This window comes from Pleurodeles waltl, chromosome 9 (genome assembly GCF_031143425.1).
Source record: "Pleurodeles waltl isolate 20211129_DDA chromosome 9, aPleWal1.hap1.20221129, whole genome shotgun sequence".
Taxonomy (NCBI): domain Eukaryota; kingdom Metazoa; phylum Chordata; class Amphibia; order Caudata; family Salamandridae; genus Pleurodeles; species Pleurodeles waltl.
The window spans coordinates 316,218,235-316,231,645 of NC_090448.1; the positions used below are offsets into that span (position 1 = coordinate 316,218,235).

General features: G+C 47.9%; 1 protein-coding gene across 3 annotated transcripts in view; it reads right to left on the reverse strand.

Annotated features, from left to right (window-relative positions):
• The window catches only part of SEMA3F (semaphorin 3F), a 274,062-nt gene that overhangs the window by 237,187 nt on the left and 23,464 nt on the right, over positions 1-13,411 (reverse strand). For all 3 annotated transcript variants that reach the window (XM_069206827.1, XM_069206825.1, XM_069206826.1), the window contains one exon: positions 990-1,158. In XM_069206827.1, coding sequence (XP_069062928.1) covers positions 990-1,107 — 118 coding nt within the window. In that variant the 5' untranslated portion in view covers positions 1,108-1,158. The remainder of the gene's footprint in view (positions 1-989; positions 1,159-13,411) is intronic.

The following is a 13,411-nucleotide window of genomic DNA, read 5'->3' on the forward strand; positions in this document are numbered from 1 at the left end:
TGCTAATAGTTGACCAGGGTGTGTATTACTTAGGACTGATACTGTTGGCACTTGAAACACACTGCTCAGTGGGAATATGGTGCCCAGAACGGACAGGATCAAAACTGTTATATGCTGCTATGGTCTACCGGCGTTATCTATGTCTATACAGCTAGTAGCGCAAGCACCTGGTATATGCCATAGTGGCACTGGAAATTGGTATGTAATGATTAGGTATGGTAGTATTAGCATTGTGAGTAAAGTGTGCTGGCAGCGTTAGCAGTTAGAATATAATGGTCGTGTCAGCCATGAGGATACCTAGCACAAAGATGGCAGCATAGGCACAGAGTCTACACTTCAGTCTAATAGGGTATGTGCTGCACGAGGCTGGCAGCATTAGCAGTGGGTATGATGTGTGCATACTGGACAGTATGCACACAATGTTGTATCAGGTTGGCACTGCCAACATGAAGGTGCACTGACTGATATGGCAGTAGGTGCATTATGGTATGGTTTTGCAGGATTGTTTATGGTGAAAATGCACAATGATGGTCGAGAAATATTGCTGGAGGCTCCCCACTGATACACTTATGCAGAGAGATCCAACTACAGACAGGGGTAGGTAATTGGAGAAAATAGCGCTTAACGTATGCAGAGAGTACCGCGATTCTTTCTAGCCCTTCATCTGCAAGGTTGGGTTGTAAAAGATGGCGGCTGCCAAACTTCCAATGCAAGAAGTGATGTGCCTAAAGCAGTCTCCCTGATTAGGGCCCTTTCCCAGTGAGCACAGGGGGTGAGGCATGTAGACATTTCCAACACATCATGCCACCGTCTTCATAAAATAAGACCGAGCAGTCATGGGAGATTAATTTATTTTCCATTCAGCCCACCGGTCGGAACCGTTAATGCAGTGAACATGCCCACACTGTGGAGAACTGTTGTGTTTACCCATAAACAGATATAGACCCCGGACAGTAAAATATGTCAGTGAGCATGGCTGATCGTCCTACCTTTGAAAGAGAGCTGAACCCTGGGTGTGGTGTACTGCTGCTGCTCCTTGGTGTTGGAAGACGCCCGCCAGCAGAGGCTGAGCAGGCCGGCCCAGAAAAGCAGGCCGGCAGCAGGCATGGCTGGCAGGGCTCGTGGTGACTCCCAAATCCAGATACGTGGGTGGTCAATCTGCAAAAAAATAATAAACATTGATTGTAGTATATTCAGGCTACAGGACCTTTAATATTACAATCTATACGAAGGCTTAGAGTGTACATACATCTTACTAAATTACCATACGCACAATGCTTCCATCAGCATTAACTGTACTTTCAAAAATAAGACCAGCATTAGGTGATGATGGTCGTCAACAACCAACCTCTTGCAGTCAGAATTACAAGCAACTCAAACCTCACTGTGATGAGTCATGATTCAACAATTCATACCCAGAATTACTCAGACAAAAAAAAAAAAAAAAACAGTCATCCAACCACCTCTCTGAAAAACTCCCAATCATATTTTACATTCAATTTATATCTACAGCAGTAGGACAACCTGTTTATGCAGCCTACTTGAGCCACCCAATATTGTAGTGGCCATCCCATTTGAATCTAATTAATATTTCCGTCAATTTTCCTTCTTACTGTAGTTCAGAAGATACCAAACTTTAAGAGGAGAAGGAGGGGCAAGAAGGCTTTACAGGACTGGTCATTTGTGTGAAAGTATCTTCAGAGGTCCTATTGTGGATTTCTACTTTTCAAAACGCGATGCAGCCCACATTGAATGGGATACAATTATGAGTAAATTGGTTCTAAACTCTTTCCGTTTGTGTACCTGCACATATAATAAACATTGTACTTCCAGTGGGCGATACAGGATCGAATGAGACTTACTGCTAAAACCAATTCGAACTTTGCTTATCAAGCAGACCACAGGCAAGGGGTGTGTTCAGTAATGGCTCAGACTCCCCCAGTGAGCTGTTACACAAAACAGCAAGAACCCAATGTGGTTGTCTTAAAAAGGGTTCGTATTTATTACTACATCACAAATCACAGTAAAAATGTTTTCAAGTTTTGACGGCAACTTAATTATACCAAAGTGATCCCTTGACAAAAGTGAGTAATTCCAGGGCATAAAGGGTAAATCTGTCCAGTGACACCACATCACCTTCAGCACAGGTGAAACCAGGTGTACCCAAACATTTGGGAGAACGATCTTGAGCAACCATCCAATAGGACAAAAGGCTCATCCCCGACACAATCTCCGGCTACTGTAAGGATCCCTTGCACAGTGTTCAGAGGCTAAAACCCAAAGCCCCACCAACCACATGACATCAACAACCCTATTCCTGAAGGAGAAAAAAAAAACAGAGTGAAAATGCCCCAAGATAATCCTTGTGTGCGCCAACAATGAACGTTCGCAAATGTCAATTAGAGAGGCCTGAAGTGGTGCGTTCTTGCATTTTTGTCAAAGTTACCTGGTCTCGCATATCTTACTCACCTTTCTGTGGCCCAGCCCGGTGGACAGCTCACTCAGAACAAGCACAGGAAACTCTCTTTTGAACAGCCAAGCATAGGGCGACAACTGTGCAAAGACACGTTTTAGGACTCACCAGACGAGCAAAGGCATTAGATTGCCAGCATGAAACGAAATGACAGACAGGAAAAAAGTCATTGCTGAACCAAGAGCAGCAGCAACTCTCTGGACAGTCACGGGAGATTTCAAGCTGCCAAATGAAGACAACCTTTGCGTCAGCCAGTGACAAATTTCCTATTCAAGACACTGAATGCATTGCCAGGAAAGTGCCCCGGTGTTCAGAGTTACCAACATTGAGTCCTCATCCGGGTGGCGTCGATGTGAAAGCGGGAGCGTTACCGAGACAGATACGCCGACTCGGCGATCGCGCCGGCTTTATTGCTCGTAGCTCGATTACCAGACAACCCCTGCGGTTTTTCCCAGCCAAACAGCAGTTCAATATATCTGCGGTTTCCCAAAACTCTCCGGCCTATAAAAGCAGCTTTCAAAAGCAATAAGTCAACAGTAATGAGAAAGGGATGTATTTGCCCCCGAATGGCGTGGGCTCCGAAAACCTTTTCAGGCTTCTAGAAAAAAGGGTTCTGGAATAAAACGAGGTCTTTTATGCTTCTGTTCGGTGCAGCTTCTTCATAGCTGCGTGGGTCCCTGTTGGTAAAAGGAGGGTCATTAATCTGGGAACAGTTTGGGGAAATGAGGGACACGCCAAAGACATTTTAAGGCACGGGCAAAGAGAGTGATTGCCCAGGGCTCCCCATTTTTTTAAGCCGCCCCCCCCCCCCGGCAAATTTAACTTTCTCTCTGACTATCTGTATGTTCTGTTTTCTATTTAAACCTTTTAAACTCTGTTTACCTCCGACTTTGTCTCGCTAACCCATGTCATCTCAAAGATTTTTGGGGTCCCAGGCAATTTAGTCAAACTACTTTGTGTGGCCCTCTTAATGTTTAACACATATTTTAGTATTGCTTGGCTTCCTGAGGGCTTGAGGTAACAAAAAATGGGTAATAAAGTGAAAAACAAAAAATCCCTTACAGCAGCCCCTAAACTGTGTCTTGCTTGGGGGCCTAAAATCCTTCAGAGGACAGTGGACACCGCCCTTCGGAGGCAAGCATTGCAGGGTTTGGGAGTTAGGATCTCGGCGCGATATGTTGGCCTCTGCGGGCCCAGGCTCCAGATGGCCCAATGCATGTAATTGGTATTGTATGAGCAGGGTCGTGGGGGAGGATTTGGGCACTGTATATTCGAAGCGTGTTATTTTAGAGAAATAGCAGTGCAGACAAGTCTACCTCATAGAACTGTGCTCAGCTAGCTCACAGTTAATGAAAATAAAAGACGGGGTAACATTTAAGAGCGCGGTTTTGGCCAACTGCTGCCCCGTTTGGGATCAAGCTGGAAATCTCTTATAAAAACTGAAGAGGTGGGGTAGGCCCAGAGGGGAAACCCAGCAGAGAGCTTGTTGTACAACGAGAGGCCCTGTGGTCTCTTTCCTTGCAGGAGTTCATGTTTTAGCATGTCAATCGCCGCCATGAATAATTCAGAGGCGGTTTAAATAGCAGCCAGGGGAGGGGAGGGGTGAGGGCAGGGCGTATGCGAGTGTGCATAGAAAAGCGAGGTGCCTGAAAGTGTGGAACTGTGCCTCGGCTGTGCCTCTGCTGTGGCCTCGCTAACCCCGTGGGAATGTAGGCTGGGTCCATGCGAAACGCCGCCCCTAACTCCTCTTAAAGGTAACCCTACCCCCCCCACAGTGTACCCCGCAATTTCAGAGTGTAAACTGCTGTCTGGGCAAAAGGGCTGGGTGCCAGTAGGAACAGAAGTTTGCGTTACGCGCTCCCCCCCCTGCCCCCTAGTGGGGGAGGGAGTCGGGGCTGCAGTGGAAAGCCTCTGCAGAAGCGGTCTCTCTCCAGGTGTCCGAGGTGCTCTGGCAAATATCTGACGCAGGCCAAGGCTGCCCGATATATGCCTGGCTGACGCAGGTGTGCAGCCAGAGGGAGGCGTGGGAACTCAGACATGGCATCCATGGGTAAAGGTGTGGGGCAAAGGTCCGCACGTGGTGGAATGTTGGATTAGCCCTTTCACCTCCGCGCCTAGCCAGCTGCTAGGTCTCGAGACATGCGCCTGCTCTATCAAGGTACCTCAGTCTTCACCCTGCGTCATTACTTCAGGGATTTCAGGACAAGGGTGCTCCCGATGCGCGACCAATGCACCCCAATTTACGCCTGCACCTCCCTTCCCTCCATCACCCCATCTCTTTATTACGTTTCACACAACCCTCTACCAGGCTCGGCTCTTCAGTCCTTACTCTGCAACTCGTGTGGTTTCAATAGTACGCACCCCAAAGAGCTCTGAGAATGTTATTCAACCCCAAACTGCCCCGACCGCAGCCCGATTGTGATTTCTCAGTTGAGGCGCCTCTGGGAGCTGCAGTGCTCCCTGCTATTCCAGTACTTCCTTCCTCACAGCAAATCCATGGCGCGACTGAACAAGACATGAGAAGGCAGCACGAGGGGGTCGAATGCAAGACAAAGAAAGTGCAAACATAGAAATGTGTAAAATTAATGGATGAAGGGAGTGAGTGAGAGGTGTGCACCCGCAATATCACAGAGTATGGAGTCCAAATTATTGAAAGGTAAATATACATTTTCTACAAGGGGCTGCGGGGGCTTTTGTTACGCCACTGCTCCACATAGGTGGACTCGATGTATATCTTCAACATATGTAAATGTGGCGTTAGGAATAGTAAATCTATACTTTCTTTATATTCACTCATCTTTTAATATTTTATCCTCAATATTTTGGCCTCATTATTCATAACCTAGATACTCGGTAGTACAATCAGAGGGAGAACTTTGGAGACATTGCAAGGCGAGGAGGGATCAATAGATGGAGGGAAAGCGGAAAAGGAAACAAGAGAGGGGTAGACTGGAGGCGACAGATTGGTCTTTGACTAGGTATTTCTTCTAAAACCTGGGCATTTAAGTGTTTTAATAAAGTCTGTGCCTACATGGACGGTGGCTAGCAGGCACTGAGGAGGACCTGCAGCAAAAGAGACAGCCTCAAGATTCAGGTATCAAAGATGCAAACAATGATCTGCTTGCCAACGTTTGCTGAAAGGGACTATAAGGTGGAAATTCTGTTTCAGGTCCTCGATTCGGGGAGCTCTCTCTAGAGGGTCACTGGCGAGTCTCCAGGACCTTCGCCTAATATGTTGGCTCTAGTAGGCAACGAGAATCAGATTGACCGGTAATTGGATCACGCTCACTCTTTTAGAGAGACTTAGGAGTATTGCGTTCATTTTAAGGTGGGTTTAGGGTGAATTATTGGCCCACGGTGCACGCTCAACAGTTCAGGAGGGTTGTTGGCTCCAGGTCAGTGAGGATGACTGTCTTAACTCCACTTTTGGTGCCAGACTTTTTTCCAGATTTGGAAGTTGAGACAGCCTTGCAGATCCATACTTATACTGGCTCGATTCTCTTGATATTTGGTCAGCGAGTATAGGCTGTGCCTTCAACATCTTCTTTGACTATTCTGTGTACATTGATCGAACAGTCATGGCAGTTAACTCATGGGAGATTGTGTTAAAAATCACAGATTAATACAATTACTACCCCCACGCAAATTCAGTCAGTATGAAAGCCAGCCAGCCAAAAACAAACAACAATTATAAAACAAATTGAAAGATGCTAAAAATGTGCACTCCCACATAAGCGGACTATCGATTCCCCACTAATATCGACTCACCGTATACAGAGATGTAGGATGGTGTGGGGTGGAACAGGGCAGATTTACAAAGAGCAATCTACCTGAATTGGGAGGAGTCAGAGCAGAGAGTGGCCCTCCGGCGAGGGAAAGAAGGGGAGGAGACTCCCTTCAGCTGCGTGTGTAAATATACAGTCTCACCACATAGGGTCTTAGGCCACCAGGCACACATTAACCCTATTTTTACAGTATCCTTGTGCAGTTCAGTTAGCACAAAGCCTCTCATTTAAAGCAGTTAATGGGAAGGCCACTGGAATTATGCGGCAGGGTTGACTAAATGTTGCTGTAAGAAAAGGGAAATTATGTGGCACACTTTTTTAATAGTGTTATTTAGACATTTTTACATAACGTAATAATATTAGGTGCAACATTTGCTCTAATTAGTGCCAGTTTACCAACCAAATACAGAAATATACAACTGAAGGATGGACTACTAAACCACTGCAAAGGGCCTTGCACTGCGCATGAACACCTTGCAATGTTTTTAGAAACTCTTGATCTGTTTGAACTAGAAACCATTTTTTTGGCTAAACTGCAGATTTTCCACATAATCCATTATTGGCACAATTTGACAAGGCCATAATTAAGCGAAAAGCAATCTCAGACCTGAATAATTCCGGTGGACCTGGTTAATGGTCACAAACAAGAAGGGGGTGAGGGGAGCTCAGCACACCTCATTTCTGGTGTACAGCTTCCCTGTGCAATGAAAAATAGCAATTCACCGCCACCAGTCAATACCAGATACTAATGGCTCAGGAGGTAATATCCCCTTTTACTACAGATGTAGTGGGGCCCATTTGGGGACATCCTTGTTCCAGTAGCAGTTTAGGACTCTTACGTGCAGCCACGGAGCTGGTGTTTGCAAGGTGGCACACAGTAAAAATATACTGGGAATTGCAGGAAAAGGCGGTATATAGAAATTTGAATTTTATTCTATGTGCCCCTGGAAGCCAGTGAAGGTCTTTGAGAGCTGTAGAAATGTGATCAGAAGTATTTAATTTGAGGATAAGTGTTGTTGCCTCATTTTGATGACTGTACGCAATCTTTTTTTCAGGCCACTGCATAGAAAATTTTGCAATGATCTAGTCACAATAAAACCAAAGTCAGGTTCCGTTCCATGCGACGGGATACCTAGAGAGATGGAGGTCCATCTCGTCCCCGCAAAATGAAAGCTGGCATTTTCATGATTGTTATATTTCAGAATGCGCTGCCCCCCCACCCGTCCCCCTTTGATTGGTTGATTTGTTACGTCCACATACTCCGAAGGCATATGGGGTTACTGATTGAAACATTTTTGATACAAAGTGAAACATTAAAATGCTATTACGTGCGGTTAGAGTGCGCAGGGCGCACTGTTTATGTGTAGCACATTAATATAATTACGTTAGTCAAATCAGACTCATAACAATTAGGTAAAACAATCTGAGCTCGCATTCACAGAAGCTTAGCGTTGCAGAGCGCCGGGCAGCGTCATTGTCAGGAGACAAAGCTGTGGGGCTGTTGTAAGCCCGTGTTGGTGGTGTTGGCTGTTAGTGCGTGTTGTACAACACGCTTCTGTTGAGCAGATAAACAGTAATCCGCGCATTTATAAATACACTGACGTGGGTCGCTGGCAGCCGTTAAGATGCCGTCTGTCTTTTGCGGCGGCGGCAGGCCCTGTCGTAGACACAAAGCTGGCCCTTCCTGCGAGCTCCCCTCCCCCTCACCCCGGACCGTGGGTGCCATCCGGGGTTTTGCACACTCAAGGCCACCACCCAGTAGACCTAAGGAAACAAAACCTCCGAACAGCTGTTTTGATAATATAAAATGTTCAGAATCTGCCCTGGGCCTGGTCAGCTGCGTGGCTGGTTTCTCGCTTGGTCTCCAGTAATGCTCCACTCAGTAGAAATGCAGCTGAACCTTCAATTTGCTGACAAGGGGTCCGTGGCTGCGCTGCGGTCCAGGCCTGGCCGCTCACCGCCAGGCTCACGTTTCCACGACGCTCATTCCTGCTCCACAGGCGGCTCTCGGTGGTGGGAAAGAGCCCTGCAAAGAGGAGCCGAGGCTGGAAAGGCTCCAAAACATACAACCGCGCTGCGTCTGGAAGACCGCTATTACCTGAGGGATAGCTCAGCTGTCTGACCACGTGAGGGATAGCAAGGCTGTCTAGGACTCGTGACTGCTCGATGTGAGAAACCTTCACATTTTGAGGCCCGAGCAGCACACATGCCAATAGACTTGATTCAGGCGAGAGACTCCCGATTTTTTTAAAGCAAAAAAATGCTATTTTTGGCTGTCTACCGCCGGAAGCTGCCTCCAATTCAATAGAAGTGTGTCTGTGTTGTGTTGGGGGGGGGGGGGGGGGGGGGGGGAGGTTATATTCTCCCTATTAGGAAATTAATTTTTAAATATACCACTTTCCTCTGCTTAAAATGTTGACATGCATGGAGCAGGTAAACCCAGTGGAAATCGGAGAGATAACTCCGAGGCCTGAGTCAGTAACCAGGTGAAGGCGAGCTAGACTGATAAAGGCTCGAGACTGCCATCTGTGAAACATGAGCGAAGGCTCCACACACTGAAACTGAGTGTGTAAACCGACTCGAAATCTGAGAAATAGCTCCGCTGTCCGAGGCCTGAGGCTATAGCCATTTGAGGAATAGCAAGGTTGTTTAAGTCTCCTGCCAGACCGAGTTAACATTTCACTGTCCCTAATCCGAGTCTGTAAGCTCTGAACATGTGAGGAACAGCAAGGCTGTCTAAGACCCGAGTTTGCCTTCTGTGAAACCTGAAAGTTCCTGAGACAGAGGCCTTGGTGAGTGTGTGTAGTGGGAATCTGGGGACAGTTCTGCTGTCTGAGGCCTGGCCTGTAACCATGTGAGGAACAGAAAAGCTTTCGAAGGCTAGTGTCAGCCATCTGTGAAACCTGAGAGACAGCTTCACCATGTGAGGCCTCTGTGGACAACCCAGGGGACATCTGAGGGATAGCTCTGCTATCTGACCCGAGAGTCTGTAAGCATGTGACAGACATCAAGGTGCCTAAGGCTCAAGACTGTCAACTGTGAAAGCTCCTTAGGTGTGGAGGAAGAGGGGGGATAAACCCACTGAAAATCTGAGGCATAGCCCTGCTGAGGCCTGAGCCACCTGTGACCCCTAGGGGGAGCTCATCTCTCGGATTCTTCAGCCAGTAAACTCAGTGGAAACCATGGGAATGGCTCAGCTGCCTACAACATCTCTAGGACCCAATGGATAGCTCTGCTGCCTAGGTTCTGAACTTGTAACATCTGCGAAACCTTAGGGATAGCTCCGCCGTCTAAGATCTGGGCCTGTAAAGTCTGTGGAAACAGAGGTACAGCTTAGCTGTATAAGATTTGTGGGTGTAACTCTTCTAACGCCCAAGGGACAAGTCTTAGGTATGTGATGTGAACTTGTAATGAGAAAAGTCTGACAGCCCTTTTTGCTTTCTCAGGCATGAGATTGTAATTTATGAGTAACATGTCAGGCTCCACTTTATCTAAAGCCTAAACCGGCAAAATTTGTGAAACTAAAATGCTGCTCTTTTGTTTAAGGTCCTCCAGCGAAGATGTTTAACACTTGTAACAACTGTGCTCTGGGAGACCTGTGCTAGTTATAAAACAGAACCGCAGTGCTACTTCTGGGGGAGTTAGCACAAACCATCATCAGTGGTGCCTTTGAGATTTGAGAGCGGGGGGGGGGGTGTTTTGAGCGTTGAGTATGAGTGCGTGCGTGCGTGAATGAATGGGTGGGAGTGTGTAAGTATGACCCCCACTCCTCCTAAAATTACTGGCACCACTACAAACATCCCACCCATATCACAACTGGGTCCACCAGCTACAAGGAAACTTTAAACACTCAAAGCTGATTGTGTCCGAACCATGACTAACCAATAGTAACTGGTTAACTGGAATTTCCACTTGAGATCGGACATATGTCGCCTTGCCAAATATCACACGTAGTGATACAACGGACATCTGGCTCCCTCCCACCCACCAAGCACCGTGGAACTATAACTGTGCCTAGAAACCACCCCTACCCCGCCCTCCACCCCCTACTCGGCGCTCGCCGGGCTCCACGTGGAGGGCTGGGAGCGTGGCCGGCTGTGGCCCGCTGGCACCTCTGAAGGGCTGGTTGTTCCTGGTAGCCACGCCCCCACGTCAGGGGCAGCAGCGCAGCCCGAGAACGTAATCAGGGAGGATGTGTTTATAGAGCTAAGCAAGCAAGCCGGGGAGGCCGGGATGAAAGGCAAGCTGAGGAGAATAATTAACCGGTTCATAACGAGGCCCGGCGCTGGCCGAGGGTGACATCAGCAAAATATTTGAAGCCAACTGTCCTGGGCAAATAGCTCCCTCCCAAGAGCCTGGTTAACCCCTGTCTGTCTGAAGGCCAGGAGCTCTCTCAAGGCTTCCACGCTTAGTTCCCACTTCCGAAAGTAAACGTGACTGGCAGGATTCGGTCAACGCACACAGACGGCCGTAAGTAACACCGGAAGGGTTAGGGGAGACAGGGGGACCATTCCAAGACGTGATCCATGGCTTCTCCCTTGGGATTGCTCGTGTTCACTGCGACCAATCTGGCGGTGCCCATGCCATTAAGGTAACTGTGGAGAGGTGTAGTGGCCAGTTCCATTGACTAAAGATCCGGGTTCGAGTCCCGGCTTCAGCACTTCAACTGTTGCACGAGACTAAAATTCCAGTAGCTTTAAACTGTAGACACATTTTTAAAAAATAAAAAAAAAGTACATTTGTTCTGCTTCCAGTACAGCCGTACCCATCTGATTTCTAGAATGTGCGCTTACACAGCTCGGTCTACGGTACCCTCTGGTTTACAATATCCCGCCCTGCCATAATAAAAACGTTTTGTTTATCTGTTGACTACTCCTTAGAACCACACACATAGGGTGACCAGGCGTCCCGGGTTTTCACCAGCTGTCCCGGCAGATTTCGGGACATTTAGCTCATCCACCGGTTTTTAGACAGTGTCGAGTGAAAAAGCTGGGAGGTGACTGTTTTCCAAAGCAGAGATAGCTAGCTGGTTTTCATCAGGAAGCAATTACATTAACAGGTATATACTGGTTTAACATTTTGCATTGATTTTTGTTGTTAGTGCCTCCTCTTTAATTCTTATGCTCATTAAGCTCTGTCATTCTGTGCGCCCGGCTGAAGTAAAATTGTGGTTCTTTTTCTATTTTTGTGAAATGTCCCCGTTATTGGTTTTAAAATTCCGGTCACCCTACACACATACCGCTCTTAGATACAGTACTCAACAAAAAACAAGCGTTTGAAGTGCCGCCGAGTTTCATATAAACGCTTGAACCCTTGCTTATGGAGTCGTGTAACTCTGAACTTCTCACACACCCGAAGACACTCCTATAAGGTAAAAGACTCCCCGTGAGACAGACTGCTCACTGACCCAATCAGCTCTGGAGACGAGCCATACGTCATGGGCGAGTCACCCAATGAAGGGCTTTCTGTACGGTGCCACCACTGCTTGAAACGTTCAGATGTCAAGGGGGGCGGGGGGGTTCTGTGCGTCTCATCTTGACCATTTAGTTTAGAGAGAGGAGTGTGTGGGACTGCCTAAACCATCCAGCACGAGGAGTCTATGTGCGACGCGCCAATCAACTGAGCCACATAATTCGTGAAATTAAAGGCGCTCTGTCCTATGTCACTTATCTGAGTCGTCCAGACCAGGCTGCGGGAGATGAAAGATTCTCTCCCACCATTAAACACTCCATTCCTAAACTGGAGTGTCCCTCTGGCAATCGCCTCAGATCTAAAGAAGTTAGGTCCAGCTCTAAAGAAGCGTGTGCTTCCATACCAAAACATCACCCTCTCCAGACCTTACAGAAGAGGGCTCAGCCCTCGGGCTCACTGTCAAACCATAAAACGTACCCAGGCCTGAAAGATAGAAGCTTTGTGTCCTTCTGCCAAGCTCCTAAGGAAACCTCGTTCTAAACCTGAAAGGTTTTGCATACAGTCCATTGCCACGCTCCTCCGAGGCGCGAAAAGGTGCGATATCTGTTTGTCATCACCCCAGAGGCCCTCAAAGACCTTTCAACCGACCCCTTTTCGAGGATCCTGTTCTTACTCCCACTCCAGTCCATTAAAAAAAAAAAAAATCCTCTCGCAGGTGAAACGCTCGGTTTCCCGGTGCCAGTCAACGGGTCCCTAACGTGGCAGGAGTCCACCGATCCGGAGAACGCGCAGTTGAAATCCAAAGTGTGCGGAGGGGCCCACCACCCGGCCCGCTGAGGTTCCCAGGCAGCCAGCGCCGCACACGAGAGCCCCGGAGCACTCGCTCACTCCAGCCTGTGCGAAGACTGCCAACCATGCCCTTCCAATTATGGTTTAATCATCACCAGTGGATTGTAAATTGTTTATACAATGTTTTTGTTTGTTGTTTTATACGCTGCAAACACGTTCCGAAATGCAATCACTTAGCTTAGCATCTGCCGCGCGAGGTAGAATCATTATACTCGTATACATCCTTACAATCCGTCCGTCACTCAGCGTATGCATGTATTGATACATGTATACATATTCCACTTTGCATTCTGAGCCTATTCTACGACGTTATACCCAGCACCCACCCCGAATCACTAGAGCAACCCATTCCCGGATCCCCCTTTACCCCACATCATTTCTCCACCTCCTTGACTTTTCAAGCCAGTTTCTGTGCCCTTCCCCTCTACTGGAAGGCTCCTAGCACCCCACACCTCTCTCCCACCCCCCACCCCCCTTTTCCTCCCACCATGCTTAGACATCGAGTGAAAAAGGTCGGGATAACGGAAGTGGCATCACCTAACCTTTAAACCAAGTAGACATGAAGGGTGGATCACTTGCCCCGCCCTTTAAGGAACGTAAAGGGGGCCATTAGCCAGTTTACTTTCTGCACCTGCTTTTTATGAATCCAAAGATCAGGAGTTCGGAAGGGCTAAAGTCTACAGTCCAAAGGTACAGCTAATCCGTGGTGCACCATGGGTCCTATCACAAGAAAATCGGGGCCCAACCCCTGGCATAGAAAATAGCCACCATTTGCTGGGGGGGGGGGGGGGGGGCGGGGGTCATTGCACCTGCTGAAAATATTGATGGCTGGACTCGTCTGGTAAACTAAAATTTTTCCATCCCACCACCTCTCATTGCAGAGTGAGCCTGC